The 27602-nt window shown below is 38.1% G+C and overlaps 1 protein-coding gene across 1 annotated transcript; it reads right to left on the bottom strand.

Moving 5' to 3' along the window:
• Window positions 1-110: 110 nt before the first annotated feature.
• Window positions 111-27602, bottom strand: TNFRSF11B (TNF receptor superfamily member 11b). The gene is made up of 5 exons (XM_039853589.1): window positions 27227-27602; window positions 8674-9043; window positions 4865-5056; window positions 3084-3308; window positions 111-1360 (listed from the first exon to the last, which is right to left on the bottom strand). Exons 1-5 carry the CDS (start codon window positions 27254-27256, stop codon window positions 972-974), a joined length of 1206 nt encoding a protein of 401 aa, XP_039709523.1. The 5' UTR covers window positions 27257-27602; the 3' UTR covers window positions 111-971.

Here is a 27602-nt window from a genome sequence, read left to right as displayed (position 1 = left end):
TCTGCATTTTTAACAATTCCCAGATGGCCCCGGTGATAAAAGAACAGAGAAAATTGTAAAAGCTCACATCCGTTAGCGTTCCATTTAAATAAAAGCAAGAGGAAAAGCGATGAAAAATAATTAGAAAACTTTAATGATGTTGTTTATATAGTAAAAACATAAAATCTTTTAAATAAGGTACATTCAATTTCTCAGCACATCTAATATTCAGATAATTTATATTTTATACAGTTTCCAACATTAAACAATTGACTAAATAATGCATTTTCTATAAAATGATATTATAGCTTATATAGGTAAAATTATATTACAAAAACATAGGAAGAATGGCAGTACCGATTAGGAAACGCTACAAACTTTGCATTAAAAATATATTTTATCTCTTTCATTTGTCATAATAATAAAACAGAATATATATATTCTTTCTAAAATTAAGTCTTACACAATTTCCCTTTAGGAGATAATATGTACAAACCTTATATCTGAAGGAATATAAATAGCAAATACTGTAATAGTGTTACAGATATATTAGTACTTTTACAGGAAAATAATGGCTTTCTAATAAAAGCCTCTAGACAGCTGAAATCTCAAAGCTATTTAAGTTAGACATTCCCATATTTAGTAAGGCACAATGGAGTCTAGTTTCTTATTTCCAGTTGAATTACTGCAAACAGTAATAAGAGAAAATATAGTCAGTAGATGTTGGACCAGATCTGTTGGTTGGATAAACTATTCGGGGTTTAACGAACTTTTTGGGGAGAAGTTAGTTCTTTCTCCATACCATAGTTTTTTTGTTTGTTTGTTTTTTGCTTTTTGTTGTTGTTGTTGTTGTTTTTTTAATGCCCTGGAGCCAAATCCAGTCTTTGGTGATGAGAAAGAAATCATTTTACCCCCTCAAGTGCCTGAGAAACAGTTTACTCATCCATTGGGTCTGGTCCATTATGAGGAAACAGCCTGATGACCATTTCCGGTTATAAGCAGCTTACTTTTACGGATTGGACCTGGTTCCCTATCATTTCTAAAAATAGCTTCTGATACAATCTGTACATCGTGAAGCTGTGAAGGAACCTGATGGTCTTCTTCAGACTCTGAGTGACAGTTTTGGGAAAGTGGTATGTTTTCAGGTGCTTCAGTGCGTGCATTAGGCCCTTCAGAGTGTCCTGGTCGCCGTTTTTCATTCTCCACAGGCTGAGCAGCTTCAGGACCTGCTCACTTGATTTGCATGTCTTCGTTGTTTTCTCGATGTCTTCTGTTGTAACTTTCTTCCCTGGCAAGCTTTCCATCAAGCTGCGGAGCTGTTCGAAGGTGAGGTTAGTGTGCCCGATGTGTCTCTGCACGCTATTTTCACAGAGGTCAATATCTGCATAGAGCAAAAACATAGACACGTTCACATCACGTACATTCTTCTAATGCCAGCACAAAACTACCCTGAGGCCAAGGTTTTCTAAGTTTCATAACATTAAGGATATCCTTTTCTTTTATTTTTTTTTAATGAGGGCTGAAGTGATGCTAGTTATTTCTAAGAACTGAGATAAATATTACTTTGTGTTATCAAAAGATAATATGCTATATATTCTAGGCATCCAACAAAGCATTGTGAGAAGCCCTAATTTTGAAAATTACCAGTAGAAAATTACAGACACATCATTCTCAGTTTTCAAAAAAAAAAAAATTTGAGAAGTAAAAACTATAACATTTCAGAAAAACAAAGTATTCAAATTAGTTATTTTGTAATATAAACTTTCACTAGTTGATATCTGATAAATGCACTGTTTGAAAAGAGTTAGTTGCTTCAAATAGTCTTTAATAAATGGCACCAGAGGATTACCACCACAGAGAAGATCTAAAAACCCAATAAATTGAGGCCAAAGAATAGGATGATATACACAGCCTAGAGAATATTTCAGTAATGAGCTAGGACATAAACATAAGAGAAAGTAACTAATGTTTCTATTAACGACATGAGTCATTTAATATCTGTGAGCCCTAAGGCAAGTCAATTCATCTTTCTGGGCTGAAATGTCCTCATTTATAAAATAGGAATTTGGTCCCTTCCTATTCTAACAGTCTCTGAACCTCTACTTCCTTTCCTTTTTGCTTCAAGGCTAATTATACTTTCAAAGAATACATTCTGTTTGCCAAAAACAGAAGAAAAGTTTACATTTTTGCACTAGTGAAAGCATTCAGCCGTCAAAGGTGTTAGTCTCCTAACATCTGTTGCCTCAACTGCAGATGGGTGAGGCTTTTACGGTAGCGTAGGACTCTTCAGTCATTTAACTGCAGTGACGAGAAGACTGGATGTCTCACTGACATTGTCTGCATTACAAAAAAGCTCCCTTATTTTTTTTCTGACATGTCCTCCTATTGCTAATCGAAGTCAGAACTCTTTCCCCTGTATAACCTAAAGCTTACGGTCCACACTATATGAAACTCACTTTTCCCTTTGGATTCTCTCCCATCATAGCACATGCACATAGTCTCTAAAGAAGAATCTTTATAAAACTCTAAAACCGGAGAGTACTTGGTTTTAACTAGCCCTTTCCTCCAAGAAGCTCAAACACTTTACAATCCCTATCTCATTAATCCTTACAACATATGCTATTAAAATGGTAATTTTAAAATAGGTTATGTTCTGAAGATTAATGAGAAGTATCTCTAAGACACTTAGAAGCTCTCTGGAGAGCATTACCAAATAAATACAGCATAGCTTCTTGGAAGAAATGCAGAGAAAGATTCAAAGTGGTTAAAGAACTTCTAGGAAGGTCAGTGAGGATGCTAATAAAACTGTTAAGGGATATAGAGGCAGATTTCCTGAGGTCTAGCCCTGCCCTTGACATGGATTGTGTCTTCTTCATACACTTTAAAAAGAAAAGGAGGTGGGATGTGGAGGAGTTGAGAATCAAACCCCGCATGGCTGATCTGGAACAGGGTCTACCCTGTCACATTGTGGAAACTCTTTCAGTCCAACAATAATTCCCAAAGGGAAACATTGCCCACATAACCAAACAGGAAGGCTGTTCCTGCTTTATGAGAAATGGGTGTCTTTGATTTCTGATCGACTTGTTCATTTCCGGTTACCATACCTTGGATAATCTTCTTGACCATATCTTGGTCTTTGTTTTGATGTTTCCATAACTTCAGCAGCTGGAAAGTTTGTTCTTGTGAGTCGTGTCGCCGTTTTATCCTCTCTACGCTCTCTGCATTTACTTTGGTGCCAGGCAGATTTTCTACCAGGACACTGAGCCAGTTAGGGGTAAACTTGGTAGGAATGGCAAATCTGAACAATGCCTCCTCACACAGGGTGACATCTAAAGGAAGATGAGAAAACCAAGAAAATTTACTCAACAATTGGATTCTTGGAAATCTATTGGACAAAAATCAAAATTAAAAAAGCAACACTATTGGATTTTCCAAGACATAATATGCCAGAATGCGAAGTTTGAATAAAATCAACCTTCTGTTGGCTGGTTTTCGTGGCACATTACCAACCTAACTGGGCTGATGTCCTTTTTAATGTTCTTTTAGGGCATTTAGGGGGAGAAAGTTTAATAAATGTTTAATAAGAATTAATATTGCTATAAAATTGCAGCAAAAAATCTGTGATTTAATGTAAATATTAACGTTCTGTTGAGGTTTACCTAGTGCCCGCAAGATACTTCAAAATCAGTATCAAAACAAAACAAATATAATCATTGCTTTCAAAGGAGTTTGAAAGTAATCTGGAATAGTGTATTATCTTCTATACATACACAAACACATAGTTTGCCTTTAGGAATAAGAATATATATAGACGTAGAAGCATATATTAAATGAGAAGAGAGTCACACAAAACAATGGTACAATGGCCTAAGTGTCCAGGTAGGGTCAGGATATTCCATGGATTAAGAATTTGTCTTTGGATTCATCAGGCCTGGGTTTGAATCCTGGCTCTGCCCACATAGCAAAGTACCGGGCATATAGGAAGTGCTCAATGAATTAAATAAAGAGAATTTTTAAGTTAGAAGTCATTCTTCTTACTATTCTTTCCCTTATTCCATTTTTTTTAAGATAAGAAAGCAGAAAGGCTAAATGACTTGTCTAAAATTTCAGTTACACAGTGAAAAAATGTTGGAACTGGATCAAAACTTAAATTTCTCTACCCACTTTCCTATGCTTCATGCACTTCCGTGTCAAATAAATAGATGTTTGGGGACAATCAAGCTAGTTCATGATGTTGTTTGGCTAAAAGCTAAAAGACAGATTATCCTTGGTGTAATGAGTCCTTGGTAGAAAGTGTGAGATTAGTCTAGAGGTAGGGATGACAGAGTAAGGACACTGACCAGATTAGTGTCATCAGCAACATGGTATGCATTCAGATAATTTGCGCTTGGAGCTAGTGACTTTCTGAATAAAGAGTTTAAGACAGTACGAGGAACTTGGAACTTCCATGTAACAAATGCAGCAATACCATAGGTAACAAAGCCGGTTTTACATTTCTAATTTGTCATCATTTTATGTCATCGTGCTTCTTAGTTGCCAATTTATACTTTGGGTAATAATACAGGTATTCTTAAAAGTGATAAAAATGCATAACAAAAAATTCTGCAATTTGGACTCTGATCATGTGGCCTCAGACATAACCTTTACACCACTCTTTTCCCCACGGGTAAGATCTGAGTCAAGTGTGAAAGGAAGAAAGTCGGGGTTTGGAGCATGATCTGTGAGACAATGAGGACTTTTTGAGTTGTGGCTTTAGCAGTGATGCACAGAGAATACCCTTAGCTGGTTACAATTCAGGAAAGGGAAAATATAAGTTTGACTAAGAAGGTGGCCAGAAGATCTTGTAATCAACTCAGAGGTGATGCAGAGGCTGATTTATAATTACCTATTCCACATTTGTGAGTCGACTCACGGTTTCCAGAACATATGTTGTCATGCGTTGCATTTCCTTTCTGACTTAGAAGGAGACCTAAGGCACTGCAGTTTGTGTGTTTTCTGCAGGGTGCTTTAGATGACGTCTCATTCGAGAAGAACCCATCTGGACATCTTTTGCAAACCGTATTTCGCTCTGGGGTTCCTACAGAAAATACCAAACAATTTAGCACATTCTTCTCAAAATACTTTCACAGCAGATACCCTTTTAATAGTTTTGGAAAGACTTTTCACTTGGTTTTTACTACCGTGTTTTACTATTAATGTTGTACAAAACTTTAGGCATTCTTATTTTTCACTTCATTAGACAGAGAGAACAAAACTTCTAGAGTTAGCCCCTTAGGCAGTCTCCCTTCCTTGTAATACGAACACGAGTCTGTTACCCACGAGACACTTGTGAAAAATGAGAGGGAAGGATAGAAGGGTAGGCTGTTCATTAGTCCTTTCTGTGCCTGTCAGTAGGTCTTGTTGTCCACCATATTCTTCACACAATTATCCTGGAAAGTCATGAAGATGACTGTTATGTAACTGCTATAATATTTCTCTTCGAAATCAGTACCCGCTGAATGCATGTCGTTAATTTCCACTCAGTGCCTGCCAAAGTTCTTTCTTTCCTGAATCCTAATTTTGAAGCACTCATAGGTATGCTAACCTTGAGAAGTAAAAATTTACAACATTATAATAAACTTTTGAAGGTGGCAGTAAAGTTGGCTGCTGGCTCAAAAGTGTAACCCTGCAGTTAAGCTGCACAGTAAATGGAAGATGATATACCGTTAACTTAAACTGTTGAGTTTTAAAAGAGTATGGTCGTTAAAGTATCAGGGAAGGGTGACTGCAAGGGCATTTTATTTCATGGTGGAAAGATACTTGACAAATCTGGAGAAATCGTTGGTAGGCAAACTTGAACCAGTCAACAACTAAAGATGTTATTAAAAATAAATACCTTCAAAGCCTTGACTCTATTATTCACGGATAAATCATACATTATAGTGTATTTGCATATGAAAATACCTCCATCTAGTGTAAGCTAGTTGAACAGATTTAGACTTCAATATTCAAATGCAGCTTTTACAGGACAATTCTGGCTAATGAAAGATAACAAATACAAAAAGAACAAATAATGAAAGCTACAAGAAGTTAATAAACTTCAATTATTAAGAATTCAAACCTCCCACTTCACTGTATCAAAACCAGAAGAAAAAAAAAGAGCAAAATGGTTTAGTTCTAGTTTTATCTCCTGCTTCTACTAAAGGGATTAGTGATACATGGACCAGTAAAAATGGTGAAGGGCTGGCAGAAAAAAAGAGGAGGTGGGAAACCACAGCATGAAACCTTTGTATATTAAATACCATGCCCGGTGTTGCAGTGACATCTTAGGAACCAACTTACAGAGAGGTCTATTTTTTAAAAAAGAACTTTCTTATTATACTCCTCTCCTTAAATGGAATCCAACTCCACTCCAGTTCTTATAATGTCATAAGTGAAGGGATTCCATGGTGCTCTTTCATTGCTAATATTCTGGAAATAAGCAGGCTTGGACATCTGGTTCCAAGTCTCCCTTTGCCAACCGCCACGTGTTCTGGAGAGCCAAGTGCACAGAGAAGAATCTTGTCATTCTTCAGATGCATATTGAAGGCTTGGGTCCTCTCATGCGTTCTGATGAGGTCATTGGTGTGAGACATTCTTTCAGGTAGTTTAGCCTTTACAATCTTTTAACAAGAAATCCAAGAATGATAGAACTAAAGTTTCTTAATAATTTGGAGGTTTTAAATAGTGACCTTCCTGAATAGGACTTGCCTCTTTTATAATCGAAAGAACTTTTTATAAAGAAAGACATTCATCTAAGTAGATGATTTTGCCTTATTAATATCAGTGAAAATATAAAAAGTATAATCTTGCAGGCAAAAGGTAAAATATCATAATGATGAGAGGAATTCTGTTTTATAGTTGAAAATTTCACCATGCTAGCCATAAGTAATTACATAGGAGTTACAGGACCAATGAATAGAGTGAAGTAAATCAAATATGGGGAAGAGACAATCCAACTTCAAAACAACAATGAAAAGGAATGGTCATTAAATAATTTTTAAAACAAACTCGCATAGTCCTTCCTTCTCTTTGGGCTAGAAACCTCTTCCATGAGGAACTTGTCTGGGTTTTTAGGGAGAAAGAAGTAAATAAACCCCACAAAATAAAATGTTTATCTTTGTCCTAAGTCCTCTGGCTGCCAGTTACTGCATTCTACAAAGACATTTCCATGCTTATGTGAGAAAAATCCTTGCTATTTCCATTATTTTTCAAAGCTTTCTAGTTTCCAAGCTGCATAGTCCTTTAATTAATTTTTCTACGTATACAACTTACTGAATTAAATTAATTTGTTTTTATTGGATGGGCTTCCCCCCTACCCCGCCCCACACACAACTTGGCTGTGCTTTTGAGTCCCAAAATATCCAATAAGAACTGGGAAGTATCACCAATTTCTCCCTCAAATACTCATGCTAGAGGCATTTTAAGGAACTCATGCAATTTGCACCTTCTGTGATTAGTTTTATAAGGTCCACAACTTAGGAAATAATATATTTCAATTTTTTAATGTTTCCTTTTATAATTTATCATCAATAATTTAGACTCTATATCATAACTTCTGAAAGTTAAAATAGTTACAAATAATCTGCACTTGCTAAACCAATGTTGTCTGCCAGGGGTGATTTTGCCATCAGGGGCAACTGATAATGTCTGGAGACATTTTTGGTTGTCACAACTGGGGGAGGGATGCTATTAGCATCTAGTGGCTAGAGACCAGGGATGCTGCTAAACGCTCCGCAGTGCACAGCACAGCCGCCTCAGAAAAAGAAATATCCAGCCCAAAATGTCAGTGGTGCAGAGGTTGAATAACACTGCTACAAACTGAGTAATCAGAATCTATACCGACTACTACTTTCTCCTCAAAAGTAAGTGAATTACTCTTAATTTTCCCAAGCTATGAGACTATGAGAGGATGCAGACTACACTGAAGCTTCATGAATGTGGCAGAAAAAAAAGTGGGTTGCAGCTCTCAAAGATTCAGTGCACAGTGGCCTTATCCTATGCTGTTCAAAATGCAAAAAGAAAAAGTGCTTGGTTGTAGACAAGTACTTACTCTTAGCTTGACAATCTGTTTTGCCTAAGATAAAGAATAAGCTCACTGATGAGATACCGCTATAGTCTTTATCCTCCCAGACACTCAACTCCCATGCCAAGGGAAGAACTAGCTTCATTTTTTATAATGAAGTGCATTTCCCCTAACCATTCTCATTTTTTGCATAATTAATTATAACTGCTCATTGTTAGCACTCCAGAGCCTCGTTAATATGAGCATAATTACTCTCTTGGTATCAATTAAGATTTCTGATGTTTGTCAAAAAGCACTGCAGTTTGAAGCTGTCCATGCTGAAGTGAAACATAGAGGTACATATCGACCATAAACAGTGCAACTCAGAGTGTGTCTCTTTGAAAAAGCAATCCATCATGTATCTCATTAGAGAGCAATTTGTTGCATTTGAGATTTGTCACTAAATTACCCTGTAGTGGCAGAGGATTCCTCTGAGAAATGGTCCTTTGGCAGCAATCCAGAAACATAGTACATACCTGGCAGGTTCCATTACCTTTGCAATTTGCTATCCTATAATGTCATCAGACAAAAGTGTTCCCTGGAACTTTCCCTACTGTGCGACTTTGTACAATGCTAATTGATTTGGCCGCGAGTTGAAAGCTGACACGTACCGGCTTGCAGCACTCCGGATCCAGGGGGACAGCTCCTGTGCTTCAGGCAGAACTCCACCTCGAGGTAGCGCCCTTCCTCACATGCGCACACGAGGTTCTGGGTGCGGTTGCACTCCCGCTTCACGTACTGCAGCTCCTTGCACACTAAGTTGCAGTACAGACACTCGTCGCTGGTGTGCCAGGTGTCCGTGTAGTACTTGTCGGGACAAGGGGCACACATGGTCTTCCGCCTTGCCGTACAGTGTTGTTTTAGGTAGGTGCCAGGAGGACATTTGTCACACATTAGCTGACGAGAGGTTTCTGGGTCATAATGTAGGTACTTTGGAGGAAATGTTTCCTGGGTGGTCCATTTAATAGAGATGTCCAAGAACTAGAAGAAAGGGAAATAGAGGCATGTTAGCATGGAAATAGGGCGGTTCTTCTGTGCAAAGGCATCATTAGAGTCTTTTACTATCTGAAGCCTCATGACCTTCCTGCCTACTGAGCTGCACCACTAAGTAAGTTCAGGGGCCGTAATTCTTGCCTCTGTTAGCTTAATCTCAAAGACCAAGATAATGATGGCGGCACACCTATCAAGTAAATTCAGCCTATAGATGACAGGGGTAAAAAGCTCATTAGAATAAAACTTACTACAGTTAGATGTACCACTAAATGATCCACGTGATCTCCCTGGACTTCATTTATCTCTAGATGATTGAATTGTGTGAACAAGTGGTTTTCAGAACAACTATATCAGATTCCTTGATAAAAATGTAGATGCCTGGTATCCACATCCCTAAACATTCTGATTTCGCAGGTATGGAATTGGGGCTGGGATTTAAGAAAAACTCTTGCAGTGATTCTGATGTATGGAGTCCATATTCAATAGTTATTCTTTTATTCACTCAACAAATAGTTATTGAGCCTTTATATGTGCCGAGCTCTGTTCTGGGCCATTGGGATAAAGCAGTGAATAAAACAGGCAAGAAACCCTTGATTCTCATAGTTTAAATCCAATTGGGGGAGTAAGAAAATAAGTAACAAACTACAGATAAATTATGTTAGAAGTGGTGTTAAAAAAAAAAAAAGAGGCAGAGAAAGAAATTGGAAACATGGAGGTGAAGGTGGAGAGAGTACAATATTTAAACGGGGAGGACACAGGAGCCATGTTTAGGACTAGATGACATCTCTCTGTTAGTTCAATCATTCTAAGATGTAATGGTTCCAAACACACAGTGAAGCAAAGAGCTGGCGATGTGTGAAGATCGTATGGTTACATCAGCAGTCACCCTGATCCTTCATTCATTTCACAGATGTGTGTTGAATGCTGACCAGGACTATACCAGGGATATGCTGGTGAGTGGGACACAATCCCTGTCCCCATGAGCTTGCAATCCGCTGGAAAGAGTCCTAGAATTTTAAGACCGATGTTTCCTCCCGAACATCAAGTGACCCAGTCTTGACTCTCATAGGTCAACGATGTCTAGAATATTAAATGACCACCTCTCTTCAGGATAACTGGGAAAAACTTCAGGGAGCAGGCAGAGTTTTTGGAGTTTCCACACACATTGCAGGAAGAATTCTATGAAGCAAAAGAAAGAGGGTTTTGCAGGCAAGGGTCCTGCTTGGGTGGGCAACTTAACCTGGGTATTCCATCTCGTATTCTAGATCTCAAAGGGTCTTCTAGGGAGCATTGAAGTAGCTTTTCACACTAATCACAGGAAAGACACACTCAGAAGAAACAGTGTTTTTTGTGTGTGTGCAGGAGGTGGTTTATTTGGTTTTTATTATTTGTTTTTGGTAAAGAGATCAACACTGACTATTTTCAGGCTTCAGAGAGGTGTCAAGCCAAACACAATAAATGTTTCCAAAGTCTGCAGAATTCAGGAAATTTCACAGAAACCCCTTGACCTGGGAAATGCATACCAAGCTAAGGAAACAGCACAGCCTTGGGAATTAGGAGTGACAAAAGTAAAGAATGGCTTTTTTTCAGAAGTACTTGGACATTTTAATCTAAGTAATTTTATTCACTTCTTATTGGAAAACAAATGTCAGGGCTAACTGGGCCTGCTATATGACCTGATGAACCAGAAGAAAATGAACCAAATATCTCACGTAGGGCCCTGGACCTTTTAACCAAGAGCAATTTTCAGAGTGCCACGATGTAAAGGAGTCCTAATCAACAAAACATAGAATACAGTGCTTTGGTGGTCTTTTCAAGACACCCCCATAACCTGAGGATTTCTGGGGGAAATATGTTCTCGTGTCTTCCTGGGGTTTCTTATTGGCTCAGTCAAAGTCGGTTGACATTAGGGGAAGGAAGTGGGCCAGGATTAGGTGAAAGTTCTGTTTTACTCAAGATTTTTCAGAAATAAGTGGAATCTATTCATTCAACATACATTTATCGAGTACCTGCTATAGACCAGGCATCACAGAAGGGACTCAGCATAGAGTGGTGCACAAACAAAGATGGTTCTTTCCTGCAAGGGGCTTACAGTCTAGTGAGGCAACAGGCAGCAGAGAAGCGAAGAAATAAATGATTACAAATAACAATTGGCGTTTTGAAGGAAACATAGCAAGACGAAGTTGCTTCTTGGTCATTTGAATGTATTATGCTACATCATTTAAAGCCCCCTGTGTGGTGGATCTAAATATTTAGAAATATTTAGATAGTTCTAAAATCCTCAATGCTAGGAAATGAAGTTTTCCTGGTGCGACTTGAAAAGACAAGGAAATCAATAAGAAATGCTCTTTTCTCTTGCTGTTCAACTTTGAAGGTTTTGATACCTTCAAGAGGCCTAGCCCAAAGGTCCAGAGGGAAGTCTTTGTCTTGCATGCTACTGCTGAGTGAGCCCCACCCTGTCCATCCCCAGCTCTGCCCGACTTCCCATCATTCCCCCTTTCCCATTTCGCTTTGGTTCAGTTAAGCCTTCTCATTCATCAGTGCTGACTCTCTTCTTCCTTACCAAGAACTGATGCTGATGGGATGGAAAACCCCACAGACGGTGTCTGTGTTCCTGACTAGAAGGAGCCACTCAAATATAAGATCAGACCAAGAATGCTGAATCGATTTGTATTTTTCTAGGCTATTAGACATGGCCATGCTTTAGAACTTTATTGCCGTTTCTTCAAAATACAGAGAAGTTGAGGTAAAAGAAATCCATGGAGGAAAATAAACAGACAAGGTTGGCTTAAAGATTAGAGAGCAGTTATGTTTGTGAAGGTAATTTCTCCAAGGCCACTGCATGGAATTATCGTATATATTTTTAAAAATCAGAAAGCCTTGAGGAACTGCAGACTTGTTTTCAGCAAGTTCCATTGGGCCTCTCTGTTTTATTTGAAAATTTTCCACTTTGGTAAAAGGCAGAACTCCGTGTGGCCAAAACTGGATGTTTAGGTCTCCATCTCTGGTTAGCCCCAATTCCCACATAGAATTTCTGAAACTAGTCATTGTACAGAGGATGGACAAGGTTAATAGAACTCTTCATCGGTCCCCTCTCTTACTTCCTTTGCATTTCCTGGAAAAGCAATGAAAAAGATGCCACGGGGAAACAGGTCATCTTAACGTTGGCTCTATTTCCTTTGCCAGTTGATAATAGTTAAAATCTAATAAGAGTTCAAAAAATTTTTTCCTGTGTAAAATGCATAACCACTGATGAGCATCTGCAAAAGCTAAGATGTGAGCATAGGTGTGTTTGCAGAAGCATGAAGTACTTTTTTGAAGAAGAGGCCACTCTGTTTTTTGGTGTTTCATGCTTGACTTTTAAAAAAATTCGATGGAATTTTCTCTCCATTTTTTCTTTCTTCCTCCTCCCATTCCCTATCTGTTCATCTTTGGTGCAGACTACTTGTGCTAAAGGGAATCCGAACAAACTCCAATCTAGTGCTTCTCACCAGTCCAGGAAGTAGTCCCAAGCCCACCATGCCTCTTATCTTGAAAGGCTCCATCTCCAACAGCTGTGTTCTTCTTCTCACCTTCCATTTTTAATTTGGACAATGTTAAAGAAATTTCGGTTTCAAACCCAAATATCTTTCCTCATCTATCAAAGGTTAGCAGATGATGGTAGTGGGTGAAGGTGGTGGGTAGGTTGAATTTAGTTGTTCTCCAAAGCATTTTCTAGCTCTGGTATTGTCATATGCTGTGGTGTGACAGAGCTTAATTAGCCAATGAACTTGGAAACACACCTTGTTCTAACCCCCTTCCTGCATCTTGCTCTACTGCTTTATTTACGAAACCCCTTTTCACTGCAGAACTCTCTTAACCATTCTCCACTTTTCAGATTCGCCCATGCCTTCCATTTCCTCAGTAAAACTGAGGATGCGCCGGCATCCTGAATTCTCAGCTCTGCCTTCTCCTCTATTATGCCACCTCCTGTCTGCTCTTACCAGTGGAGTCGCATGCTTAACAAAAGTGAGTTGTTTGTCTGGTGCTGAATCTGCTTATGCTCATCGTATATATGTATCTATACATGCTTTAGTTCTATTGTTAGGTAATTTGATTGACTAGTATGTAAACCAATAAGCACGAGTGTGAAAAAAGAATTATTTTTGTATAAAAAGTAAATGGAATGCTCTGGGGATGACTTGGCAAGGATACGCTCCAACAAAAATCTACTGTAAATTTGGAGTAGTTGAGTCAGTTATAAAAACAAAACGAGGTAAACATCTAGAAGGATTACATAATCAATTTGTTTCAGAAATGTCTTTAAGTTCTGAAACCTAAATGAATGGGCAATACATTATAGGTAAGGCTTTTGTAAGAAAGGCAGCATAGGACTCTAGTTAGCAAACACAGATTCCAAGAAAAGCCTGGACCAGATCTCAACACACAGGTGAATAAATGCTTATTTAAATGTTTTCAGTCAAAAGAAAATATTTAAGATGTATGTGTATAATTTTTTATTATTAAAAGCTTTAACTGATTTTTCAGTTGATCACCTAATTCTTAATCTCAACCACATAAAATTTCTAATGAAAATTCTCCATATTTACAAAGTAGGATGACATGATCATGCTATGTGCAGGCAGCAAAAACGGGCAATACGAAGATGGCAATACGAATTTTGTTTCGTGTAGTTCATTGTAACACACACACATTAAATCTCTATACTGTGCAAGGCAGTGAACTAAAATTAATCTGTAGACATTGGCTTGTACATACTTTAGGATGTTTTATTATCATCGTCAAGTCTCTACCAGCTACAAAAACGAGTCTCGGAATGAGTAATTAACCATCCTAGGTCACAATAATTAGTGGAGCAGAATTCAAACCCAGAGCCTGTGCCATAGAATACTGGTTTTTGCGCAAATCCTTCAACATTTACCAAATGCTCTCGCTTATGCCATAGCCTTCATGCAGAGTACAAAAGTAAGCCCTGAAGTGCTAATTTTTCATTCAGACTCAAGAGCATAGAGTTAAAAGATCAGCCAAAGCCTTCCCACAGTCCAGATGAACGGACACTGACTTTTCCTTCTTTTGCTAAGACTAGCTCTTGTCCAAAGCTACTGAGATGGACATTTCTCAGATGACAAGTGATCTGACTATAGCATTCTATTGGCGAAAACTTCTTAGAAGACAAAGGAAGAATACACCTCCTCCAGCGAGTTTATTCTTGCATTAGGCAGTGCAGCCAGTCCCATTCTACTGAGCTTGCTCTTTGGTATGCAGAACGATGAGTGACCCGCTGGGTTTCTGTTTATGGAAAATTCATTAAAAAGAGCCCACACAATGCTTGAAATAACTACTTTGTTTGGGAGTTCCTTTTGTGATCCTTCGTCATGGTCTTTGCCACAGAGAACTATTTGAGGACTATCCAGAGTTAGGTAAACTTCTGGTCAGTTTGGAAGCCATGCCATTTTATAGTTCGTCTTGGCCAAGAAAGGAACATTCAGGACATACATATCATGATGAGTTTTCTTGTAGTATGAATTATAAAGCTTATCAAAAGAATCTATTTTCCCGTGGAGGTTAGTTTGTTTGCTTTTCTTAGTCTTATAGTGTAGTAGCTCCTTTTCATTTTCCTCCATTTCTTAAGTAATTCATCTATTCATTCATTCAGTAAACACTTATTGAAACAGTTACTATGCCCTGGAAACACTGCTAAGCAATGGAATTGAATAAGTTTCATAGGAACATTCATCTAAAAGCCCAGCCTGATGTAAAATACTCATAAATCACCACAAAACAACTGGTCGCAGAAGAGAGGGGAAAGAGAATCAAGAAAAGACAACAGAGAAACAGATCAGAAATGAGAAGGGGCTGAAGTGAGACACTCGTAATGGAGGAGAGAGAGCGATAGATATGATACGTTGGCTGATTGCGTGGGAAGTGGGTATAGAAAGAACAATTGAAGAACATGCCCATGAATTCTAACAATTAGTTACGTGGTGTCGCCATTAATTACTGACAGAAGAAGAGTTATGGAGAAAGGCAATGAATTTAGTTTGGAACATCTTCTATCCATGAGAATCAAACGATGATATCTAGTAAACGATTGGATATATGTAGTGGGAATTCAGGACAGAAATACAGATAAGGATACAGCCATCAGGGTTATAAACACGTAAATGGGTCTAGAAGCAGAGAGATCAGATGGCATTACCCAAGGATACTGTATACACGCAAAAAAAAAAAAAAAAAAAGACACAAATATTAACCCTTGAACCCTTGAGACTCATAAGCATTTGTAAAATGGAATGAAAAAAAGAGAAGGCTAAAAAAAGTAGAGAGATCACAGAGACTTTCAAAATGAATGCTGACTGGATAATGGATAATCAGTTCTAAGAAGTGTACAGCATGGCAATTAATTAGATCGATGAAAATCAACAACAGCACTTTCAGCTGGGAGCCTACATTGAGAATATGCATGCCAGGGGTCCCAGCTCAGGCCACCTGGTTAGTTATCCTGGGCCACTATCTTAACCCTAAAAGGAGAATAATTCTTATTTTACTTTTCCCTGTGCAATTGTTAATTTCAAATGAGTAAAGGGATACAAATAAACTTGGTAAAGAATGAGGTTCCAGGCAAGTAGGAGGCATCGTTACATATGCTAATTACACAGCACATGGGAAATGGGAGACATTTTGAATCAAATTTATTTCTGGAGATATTTTAAAGTTTCTTGTCCAGTAGGATGTAATACGCCTAAAATGTGCCATAAGTTGATGATCAACCCCGTTCTTCATTGTCTCCAGAAAACGTGTCTCTGGCATGTTTGAAAAATCAGTTTCAGTGTCTGCTCAACTAGTATTCATCTCTTGGTCTAGGTCAAATGTATCAAGGAAGTTCCATGGGTTTGTTCAGAGGTCCCAGATAAAAAAAGTAAAAAAAGTATTAGTCTCCATTTTCCTTAAATGGACAGCATAGTATCTTACACATAGCAAGTATTCATTACATCTAATTTAATTTTATTCAGTTCAGATACATATAGCAAATAACTACTGTGTGTAATTAGGATTATTGATGATTATATAGATGCAGATAAATATCCACCATGTAAAGGATAAATTTGCAAGAACAAGCACAAAATCTGCAGTTCTCTCACGTGCAAAATGGTAGTGAAGACAGAATCCGCCTAAAGGAAGTTTTTTTTTTTTAAAGTGTCTTTCATTTCGCATGTACTGTTCCATTTGTATTTAGCTTCCATTTTAAAGGTGAATGTGTGAAAAAAGCAGGTTGCTCACTTGAGAGGTTTATCCGAAGCCTCCAGTTCCCCACCTGCGTGTCGACTGCTGCTTAATAATTTTCACAATAGCCAGTTGTTTGGCTGAAGATTATGTCTTTAGGTAGGAAATGAGAGCAAATGAATTAAATCTGTTCATCTATACCAAAGTGATTTGTTGCCAGTAGCTTTTGCTAGGCAAACGGGGGAAAGAAAACACAAGCAATTATGATTTATTAGATGAATCACTGGGCCAAATTCTACACTATTTTGCTTCCCTTGGGGCTGAAGAACTGTCTCCAAGCAAAACTTAACTTTAAATGTGATTTTTTTTTCCCCTTCAGAATTTTCCTTTAGTTGTTTGAAGGCTTATAAATTAATTAGCAGTAGTTAGTTTATGTTTGGAATCAACCAGAATTGTCAGGACAGATTTGTTTATGATGCTTTTGGTTCTTCAGAGGAGCGTTACAGACAATTAACACTTGACAGATTAATAAATAAAGGGGAAAAAAAAATCTCTCAGAAAAAGAACTTGTAATACAAGTAAACACTTAAAACCTTCCAAGAAAGGTATGTTGAAATCTCATATATTTTGGCTCCTAGATCTTAATATTTCTTCTCTCAGGCTTTTGTTAGTCACCAGATTTGAGATATAACACCAGTTATGAAAATTTCCAACTCAACAGCAGGGATGGTTGCTATTTTCCTTATAATTATGTCCATTTGGGCCCACTTGACAAGCACAAAGGTGATATCATTACTTCAAATTTTTCCGTCTATAGTCCCTGGAATTTTAGGTTCAGAATTGGCAGCACATTTAGTATGTTGATAGTTTTGAACATCAATTTTAAAATTCCATTTTATTTCTATAGTACATTCCTTTGAAGATAGTACATCATCTTATGAATCTCTTTTGGTTGCTAATTACCTGGATTGAAGCCCAGTGAATGTATGGTTAAGGGAAACTGGTGAGAGAAAGTTAAAAAAGGAAAGCTATGGTGGTTATGAAGTGGAATAGAAACTAGGAGTAGAAATGGAATAAAACAGCATCTGAATTAAACATGTAGATATTTACTGTGTGCCTACAACATGTGAAACACCGTATTAGAAGCCCCGGTAGTATGGTAAATAATAATAGCTTGGTATATTATATTATTATATAGGAGGCTTTATTCCAAACCCTTTCTTCACATGCTATTATCATCCATCCCCTCCAACCACCTTTGAGGAGATAGGATAATCCCCATTTTGTAGAAGAATAAACCGATTCTCAGAGGAGCTGAGTGACTTGTCAAAGGCTACATACAGGGCTAGTACACATTCAAGCTGGGATTAAAATCACTCCTGTTTGAATCTGAGCCTTTAACAATTGACTCTTCCCTCCGGAGACTTGCAGTCTCTTGAAGGAGGTAGGCATATAAATAATCAACTACAGCACCTGTAAAATTCAATAGGATCTATTTTTTTGTCTGTCTATCCATCCATCTATCTATCGTGAACAAAAAAGGGGGCTATGTAATAGCCCTGACAAGTTCGGTGGGGGGCACATGTCAGGCCTGACAAACCGAGTGACCAAAAGTAACCACACAGGATGGTCTGATCATAAATTCCTAAGTGAGCAGGCCATGGCGGGTAGTCACGTCCCAGGCCTACAGCTTCCTTAGCAAAAGTCAATCTTTACCTTAAGTGAGCCCTGCCCACTGTTCTTATGCATCTAGGATAACATACTTTTGAAACGTCTCTTTTCTAAATCCCTTGAAGGCACAACTGCAGATACCATAGCATAAGACTACGGAATGCCTCATTGTTATCTTGTTCCCCACATACCATCACTATGTGCCGGAAATGTTAATTAGCTATCCTGTACCCACCAACGTAAAAGATGAGTTTCTCCATTTTGCTTTTTATCCGGTCCTAGAGATCACCCTTCCTCCACTTTGTTTTCTCTCCTGCCTCCACCTCCGTAATCGCCCACCAATGGATTTCATGTATCTTTCTTGTGTTTTCTCCTTTGATTCTTAATGCATAAAAGGAAATGCGAAACTGCCATTTTCTGGAGCATTTTCTCAGTCTTTTGAGATTTTGCTTCCACTGTGACCTCAAAATCTTGGCTCAAATAAACTCTTAGAAAACTTTTCTATAGGCTGGATATTCTTTCATTGTCTGCCTGTCTGTCTGTCTATCATCTGTCAATCTTGATGAATAAATTCTTCTCCCTCTCCTGTCCTAAAATGCCGTTAGTTCATACAACCTCTCTGGAAGAGATCCTGTGAGATTGAACAATCAGCCACCCTTTACACGAAGCAGCAGCTTCTCAGTAATGCACCCCCTTGAATTTCCACTCTTTTTCTGCCTTATTCTTTCCCTCACTCTTGCTTCCCTAGAATTGCACTTTCTAATAAGGTACTAAAAACATAAGCGTTTGTCTCTGCTTTGTTCCTTAAGGCATTTGGGCTTAGAACTCATGACCAATAATGGGGCTCAGGCATCTAAGTTCAAAACAAAACAAACAAACAAAAAATGGTGACCCCCTGGAGCTGAAAAAGGATGATTTGTACAAGGACTTGGCATTCCTGAGTCCCTTCCTGGGGCATTCTTAACCCAATCAGCAAAGAGGACTCTGGGTTGAAGACACCCACACAGGCTTAGCTCTGATTTATGAGTATTTTTCACAGGACTCAGTTACTAGATCTAAGCTCCTATAGGACAGAAAAAAAGTTCTCAGCTATGTAACCTTAGGAAAAATTACTTATCTCAGTATTCTCATCTGTAAAATAGACACTAATCTCTGCATGGTAAGATTTTTGTGAAAATTAAGTGAAATGTTGTGTGTGGCTTTCATATATGATACATATTCTAAGAATAGTGTCTTTCTCTTTCATGGTTTCGTCCCTTTAGCTTAGCTTAAATAGTTAGAAGTTGTTCTGATGAAAGATGAAGATGAGTGAACTTCCACAACAGGTTCAGTTGGAAGAGATAAAAAGAAAAAGCACGGCTCCTGTTTGCTCACTCTCAAGGAACAAGTGTTTGATTTAGAGTTTCCTGTTCAGTGTCTGTTCACCTTCTCATCTGTAGCCCAGCTAATCTCTTAAGTAATCTGTTCCCTAAATTTTGAATTTTCAGCGTCAGAAGAGGTCCGTGCTCATGAATCCTTCTAACAATACCTTTGACGAAAAAAGAGTTTAGGTCAGTATTCTAAAGCCAAAGATTGTAGTCACTTGTGATTTTTAAGTGTTCTTTGCAGTTACTGCCTCTCAGTGATCAGAGATATGACTGGGGTTTGGCTACTCTATCAGTCAGGACTGGCTGGGTTTTATGCTGTACTAACCAACAACTTTAAAATCTCGATGGCTTAAAAATAACAAAGGTTTATTTTTCACCCATGTTACATTCCTAGTGGGTCCACTGAAGGCTGTTAGCATTGTCCTCTCTCCATGACCTAGGATGATACAGCAGCTAATATCTGGACCATAGATGACTTGTTAAACAGGAGGGAAAGAGAAAAAAAATGTCGGTGGTCATATATTGGCAATTAAGTGCTCTAATTTGGAAGCGACTTATTGATCAGAACTATTCTCACCACCCCACCCCTCTTCCTCAGGAGGCTAGGAAGTCCATTCTTACCAAGTTTCTGAAAGAGAAGAGAACTTCAAACAGTTTACAAACAGCTCTAACAACTACGTCATCATTCAATAAACACCATACTTTTTATTTGACATTTCTTTGAGCACTGTCTAGTTGATTTTTCTCTTTTTACTTGGTATTAAAAAGAGAGAAAGGAAACTGTGTGGAGCAGAGGGTTCTGTCTATCACTAGCAGAGTGTTCAAATGAGGTGTTTAATGGTCATGCCGACCTACTCATTGCTGTGCTTATTCCGCCTGAAGCTTTGACATTTATTTGAAAGAGAGGTATGCCGATTGTCAAGCACTTCCTTGTGAATACAAATTCAAAGAAAATTCTGCTCAACGAGAATAAGGAGATTGCTAGTGACCGTGATTATACCTCTTTAGGAAGTCCTGAGATAAGTCCTGGGAAGGTCTTAGACCTGGCCTTTAACGAAATGGAATATAAAACATAGGCATATTAATGACATCTACGCATATTAACTAAAGCTGAGGATTTGTTTCAGAATGGGAAGATAGTTTTTGGTGTAGAAAAAAAAAATCTCTGATCCTAACACAGTTCTCACTACTTAAAAGTAGGTGACGTTTGGAAAGCTGCTTCCTCTTGTGATGTCATTGGCTTAAACAGAATGTTGTTTTTTTTAAAATGGAATTTCTTTTGCGTGAAACCAGTTGGGCAGAAGAAACTTTGACAACTGCAAAAAATAGATTAAAACAAAAAAGCATTTCTCTAGGCCTAAGTAGGTTTGATTTAAATATTTATTCTAAGACTTTAATATTAATATTAAATTTAAATAAATATTTAAACATTTAAATATTTATTTTAAAAGCCTAATTTTTTGCATGTTGGAGTATTAAATAGTATACAGTATGATCGATTTTTTTTTTAAATTTGTTTTTGTAATGACAAAAGCTTAAAATCGAAGCAGACCTTCCTCACGACACCCGGTCTAACGCCCGCCTTTTAGAGATGAGTCAATTAAGACCCAGGTGGCTGGAGTCAATGAATAGACGTTAGAGTCTACGGCAAAACTGACAAATTAGATCTCTGGCCTCATATCTGCTGTTGCAGGGGTCTTATTGTCACTACCTACGTTCCACAACTGAATTCCTGAATCACATTTTATTTTTTGGTGGTGGTGTTGGCGCCAATTGATAGTAGGGTGAACTTTCTAAAGAATAGGGTCCTGATATCTATATTTTCTAAGAATAAAAGAAAGTCTTACAAGATGCATAAGAGCAGTGGACAGGTTCACTTAAGGTAAAGACCGACCTTTGCCAAGGAAGCTACAGGCCTGGGACGTGACTACCCGCCATGGCATGCCCACTTAAGAACAAGAAAGTAACATCACCATGTGGCAAGGGAATTGAGGTTTGGGGATCAAAGACCTGAGAAGAAAATCGATTTACCAGAGGCAGTCACAAAGCTTAGATGAATTACTGTCTTGTTTTAAATCTAAATTCATCTTGACATTTATTCTTCTACTTTAGAGTTGATTATTTAAGAGGGACTTGTAGAAAATGCTTCCAAGGTACAGACTAAATTGAAGTGAAAATCCTGAGGCTGTTGTTTTTATTTTCATAGAGAATGCTTCAAGGAAATTAAACAATGTTTTCACAGTATTAAAACCATAATTTTAGGCAAATATTTTTTTAAATCACAGTAAGAAAGTAATAAATCAATCCCATTAGAAGCACATGATTTTTTTTGGAAGAGCTTCAGGAATGACGTTGCATTTCCTTCCATATCTTCTATCCGTTTATGGACAGGCTGAGCCAGGTGCTTCTGTGAAATTGGGGTGAAAAAAATCTACCCAAGCACCTGGGAAGTTATGTCACCTTGTAGTTGGTAGAAACCATTTTAGTGTGTCTGTAGACTCTTCTGGCCTCTGGAACATTAATTTAGAGAAGCCAGGTAAATGTGAGAGGGAGCGGGTACCACGCAGCTTCTTACCTAATGTGTTGTCACACTATTCTTATCCCTTACAACTGTCTAAAAGAATTCTTTTTTTAGACATTCTATGCTAGTTACCCCAAAATATTCTGTGGTAGTGAGTTCCAAAAACTAATTACATGTCACATAAAAATACTGTCCTTGAATCTATTTCAAGTTGGCCATACCTCACTCTTTCTTCTTGCATAGATAGTTTACAGATGTTGCTAGGATTTCCGATTCACTAGTTCCTGCTATTGTGGGTTGCTAGTTTTATTTTGATTTTTGTTTTCTTTTCTAAACATGGCTGCTATTATTGTTCATATTTGCATTTTGTTTACCAGACTATCGGTATCAGAAATGTGCTTTGCCATGTGAAGTCATCCTTCCCTGTGGCTTCAGAAACCCGCTCTATGCTGATGACCCAGCCCAGGCTTCTCCTGAGCTCCAAACTTTTTTGAATCCCAATGCCAACTGGACATCTCCATTGATACATATTACACAAAGAATGCATCAAACCGAAAATGAACACTTGATGGGAAGGTCAGATGTGCATTCAGCTGGGCTTAGGTAGCACCTCTAAGGGGCAGTACGTGACTCTAGTTCATTGTTGTGGCTTGCTTAAGAATGGAATCATGAACCTCGGAACAAAAATATACAAAAGAATGTGTAAATATTGGTCAAGTGGGTAGGTGTTCTATTTCTTCTTGAAAGAGATCAAAGCCAACGTTAGAATGTTAAATCTCTGGCAGTAAGTTAAGTTCTGTTAGAGCATCCATGGAAATTGCTGGTAGAATTCACAACACGCCAGCAAATCTCGCCATAGCTCCTTTGACTCGGCAAACGTACATTTACCGTCAGGCACTGTGGAGGCTTGGAGGGTACAAATGTGAAGATGATGGAAATCTATATTTACAAAGAGCTCATTTGTTGTTTACCACAGGGGTGATGCTATCCTCTAGAAATTCTGGAAATTTGTGGGGGATTTCTGTTGTCATGATGACAGTGAGCTGCTAGGTATCCTGAATGATCGAGAAGAAGCTCATGGCCCTCACACTTTCAAATGTCAACTGACATAAGTGATCTAAGTAAAAAACTTATCATTATCTGAGCCTAGATTCTAATTCCATTTTATGTAGACGCCAAGTGTTTTTCACATGCTTTTTATACATACTTAATTTTTCAAAATTCAACAACATAAAATTTGATAGAAGGTTGTACTTTGTTTTGTTTAAAACTTTAGTAAGATTTGTTCACCATTTCAGAAAAGCTCAGCACCAAAGCCAACACTGATCATGGTTTTGAGCCCCAATGATGCTTTATTCCTAATACCTGTTTATGGCTATTGTACATAAAGCAGCTATATCACTACTTCGTTATGTCTTCTAGTGAAGCTTATTTTATTATAAATTACTTTCCATTTCTTTCTCTTTCATAGTATAGTTATGCTGAAGTGTTGACGTTTTAAAAGTAAATATATAGGTAAAATATATGCACAGGAAAGTAAGGGAGTTGTTACAAAGGATTTACTTTAAAAGTTCATGGAAGAAGTTTGATTGAGAACTGCTGCCCTACAGGGTAAAACACACAGACGCACTGATAATTTTGGCGTCTCTGCTCTATAGAAGCAACATAAGGGGCGGCCAAGCATCATTAGTTAAGGCCTTGAATAATGCAAACATAAATTTTTATAAGATTACTGTTTCTCTTCAGTCTACTTCCCAGTCCTCTTTTTTTGGGGGAGGGCGGGGGTGGGTGGGAGAGGAGGGGCTGCAAAGGAGAAACTCAAGCTAAAGGAAATGCTACTGGTTTAACAAGGTGCTAATGGGAATAATACTTTTCACAGAAAGCTTACAGAAAAGGGAACATGCAAGCAGAGGAGGTGAGCATTGCTTAGATTAAAACCCAACAGGCAAGTTAGTGGATAGGAGAGCTAGAATGTTTGAGAGTGTGTTTAGTGCTCCTTTGATGGACGCTGCCATAGCTCTCCTTCTAGACCTAAGTGGATAAATATCTGGCACAGAATGCCTTCTTCCCAACCGATGGAATTTGACAACTGTGGTTGAAATGTAAGAAGGAAAATTAAAGACCTGATTGAAATTAGGAATTGTGTACTGAAGGTTGCTAGGCGACAGAGGCCAAGAAGGTTGCTAGGGGCAGGGATCAGGACTGTTTTAGACTGAGTATATGTCAGATTCTCCTAGAAACTTCACAGCGATCATTCCCTTTAAATAAATAAATGAATAAAAAATTAAATAGGCTAGAGAAATACACACATGCAACCACTATGAGTGCGGCAGGGAACCAAAGTAAACAACAACAGGACAACCAAAATCTGAAAGAGTGTTATTTTAAAGGCGAACCAACAGATCCATCAGGCAGTTGTCCTGACAATAAACATCTATTACACCCTACCCCTTCCTCCCGCTTCTCCCCACTGAAGTCCTATCATCATAACAGTAATTCAGAGTTTGGTATTGAGAAACCCAGTGGATGGTTCTGGCACTCTATGATGGAAAGTTTCAGCCAACAGTTATAGACCTAGGCCAGGATGTTCCCAGTGTATCAGGTGGTGGCCTCTGGACAACCATGAAAGAAATGGCTTAGTGATGTCACTACCTCACCTTGCAGAGTGGGTCTCTGATTAATTCCATTCGTGATCATTCCAGAAAGACAAAGACCATGGCATTAGTCTTAATGACCACACCTCCTCAATGCTTGTCTACCCTCTGCTCTCATTAAAGATTCTAGAATTTTGCTTTGCCACAGAATTTCATTTTCTCCCACTTTCTTAGGTTCAGGACACCTTGGTTTTACCTCCAACAACGAAACATTCTAATCCTCCTTCAAAGTAATAGTTTGTGGTCCTCTCTCCCTACTCAGAGCATCGACATTTTGTTTACATAATCCACTTGGTTCTAGATGGTCCTACAGTTACTTGTGAACATAATGCTAGAAGCTGGTGTTAATATGAAGCAGGAAATTTATGTGATCATCTAACATGTGTACTTATCACTATAGAAGAAAAAACTAAAACTCAAAAGACATATAACTTGCTCGTCATCATTTATCAAGTATGTGGTGGTACTGATATTTGAATTTTGGTCCAATGAATAACCACTGCACTGAAGTTTCCCTTATAAAGTCCTAGAGGGCAGGGTCTTTTATATTCCTGAGTCACCCAGTACTTCCCCTTTGTTACTCTCATTATCTATACAATTATGTCTCCAATATCTGGCTTCTCCATTAGGCTGTGAGGTTCATCGGATAGGAGTGGTTCCCACCTTGTTTTCCACCCTGTCCCTGATGCCCAGCAGGCATGCCCTGTACAAAGTATTCAATACCTGTAATGCTTCCAGTTCCTAGAACTGGACCTCAGTATTTACAAAAGGGCATTTAGGCTCTTTATGTGTAAGTACAAAGTGTCAGTTCCCAATCATTTATAATGTAAAGTCAATCTCAGAAACTATAGCAAGGGAAATCTTTCTTATTTAAAGTATTTACTATGTTCAAGACACAAAGTTTTCTCTTTTGATAATGCCGTACCATCTATAGTTAGTATGATCTAAATCTACATACATATCTATCTTCCTATATAGGCCATGTACCAAAACATTTGTCTACTTATTATTTCAGAACACTTGTTATTAGGTACATATATTATTTAGTGGAAATTCTGAAATTTAAAAGTCACTGACAATATGTATATTAAATAAATCTTTGACAAAATACTAAAGACTGGGAAAAATAAAAGTATCCCCATATTAATAACAGGATTATTTATATTAGCCAGAAATTAGATTGATTAAACCAATTGTGATGTGCTCATACAATGGAATACTATACAGCAAGGAAAATGGATGAACTATTTCACATCTAATAATGGAAATAATCTCATGAAGAACTTAAAGTGAAATTATCCAGACACAAAAAAAACGCATAAAATCCATTTATATGATGTTTAAATAGAAGCAAAACTTATCTATGGTATTATAAGTAAGAATATTGATTACTCTGAACATAATAGTGACAGAGAGGAAGCCAAGAAGCTTCTAGGGTGCTGGTAATGTAGTACTGCTTAATCTGGGTACTAGCTCACAAGTGTTCACTTTGAAAAACTCTATTAGATAGTATGATTGTGCAATTCTTTATGTGTGTTATGTTTTAATAAAGGTTTAGTTTTTAAAAATTCTTCATAGTATCCATATTGGTAGAATACATCCCCTCATATATACATATATATATCACTAGATAAAGATTAGCCTTCTTATATGTGAACTCCTGTCCAACCTACCTTTTCTTCAGGGACTTTGCTGTTTATTTATTTACTTACTTACTTACATATGTTCGTATATTCTAGAAATAAATTTCAAGACTTCCTAGCTTTCCATTCACTGTGATTTGAACATGGAAATTCAAGCATTTACTCTAACGTGTTCAAAACAATATATAGTTTAAATATGGGCTTTTATATCCTTTGTGAATGTCTGATTCTCAATCCGATTCTCAAACTCAATCTGTTCCTCACTTTAGTGACATAAAGGAAATAAGTGACTGGTCATAGAATAATCTTTAAATCTCATTAAGTTGATGGCTCAAAAATCTAAATTAAAGAAGAAAAGGAAGTTAAACCAAGTCACAGAGATTTTTCTTTTCAAATAGTGTGTTAAAATAACTTTTAGCCCTATGTAGTGCTGAATTCAATTATTTAAATATATTTTAGAACATAATTTACATTAGCCCACCAATATATTGAAGGTGAGAAGTGGAAAAAGCCATTTTAGTAATAAAATTTTATTAAAATATTAACTTGCACAGTTGCGTGTGTGTGGTGTGTGTGTGTGTGATCTTTTCTCTTGTGCCAGTTATTCATTATTTCTCATAATATTTGTTTAAGTGAGGAAGGAGCCTAAAGCTGCATCCTATCATATCAATGCATCCAAAGTTTATTGTAATTATAAGTTTTAAAAAGACTTGACACCTCCTCCCAACTTACTCTGATTCTAAAAGACTACTTTATTGTTAATAATAATAATGTCCAAGTTAACTAAGCAAAGAACTGCATGAGGGCATTAATAGTCTGAGCTGAGCAAGTCCAAAAAACGGATAAAAATCATTCAAACACTAAAGGTCTAGGGTTCCTCTCTCTTCTGCATAATAACCAGCAGGAGCTTCCAACTGACACACTTGGAGAAATACAGTTAGCTTGAAAGAGGTCTCCAACTTGACCCCAAATCTCTCCTGGGACAGGGAGCGAGCCATTTGAGCTTTGTCCCCGTCAATCCGCGGGAAGGTCCGAGGCCGGGGCCTCCCGGTCGCCCGGGTCGCGCCCCGTCCCCTGGGTCAGGGACTTACCACGAGCGCGCAGCACAGCAACTTGTTCATTGTGGTCCCCGGCAAACCTCAGGCGGCAGGGCCAGCGCTCCGGTGCGTCTCCGCAGCGGGCGCAGTCATCACGTTATATATAGCCTCTGGGCGACAGGAAGTATCGGCTTGGCTTTGATCATTCATTCCCTATCTGAATCAAACTTTGCACCTTTTTTTTTTAGGATCCTTTGGCGGGAGCAGTGGGGGATGCTCTGGGGTTAACACTTTCAGAGCCAGGACAGAAAAAAAAATCGCCTGGAGAGACAGGACGGTGGGGGGTGGAGCAAGGATGTCTGGCTCCTGGGAGGGAAAAAAAGCCTTCGGGCTGTGGAACAAGGCACTCCTGTCTCGGAGAGGCTCTGAG

Source organism: Pteropus medius, unplaced genomic scaffold (assembly GCF_902729225.1).
Source record: "Pteropus medius unplaced genomic scaffold, Ma_sr-lr_union100, whole genome shotgun sequence".
Lineage (NCBI taxonomy): Eukaryota > Metazoa > Chordata > Mammalia > Chiroptera > Pteropodidae > Pteropus > Pteropus medius.
The sequence above is the reverse complement of the archived record's forward strand: the minus strand, read 5'-3'. Positions and strand labels throughout refer to the sequence as shown.

Excerpts from the sequence above, each read along its gene's own strand:
- TNFRSF11B (XM_039853589.1), bottom strand. The coding sequence starts at position 27,256 with ATGAACAAGTTGCTGTGCTGCGCGCTCGTG. Across the intron at positions 5,057-8,673 it reads ATCCGGAGTGCTGCAAGCCG|GAACCCCAGAGCGAAATACG; the intron begins GTACGTGTCAGC and ends TATTTTCTGTAG. Across the intron at positions 3,309-4,864 it reads GACTCACAAATGTGGAATAG|ATGTCACCCTGTGTGAGGAG; the intron begins GTAATTATAAAT and ends ATCTTCCTTTAG.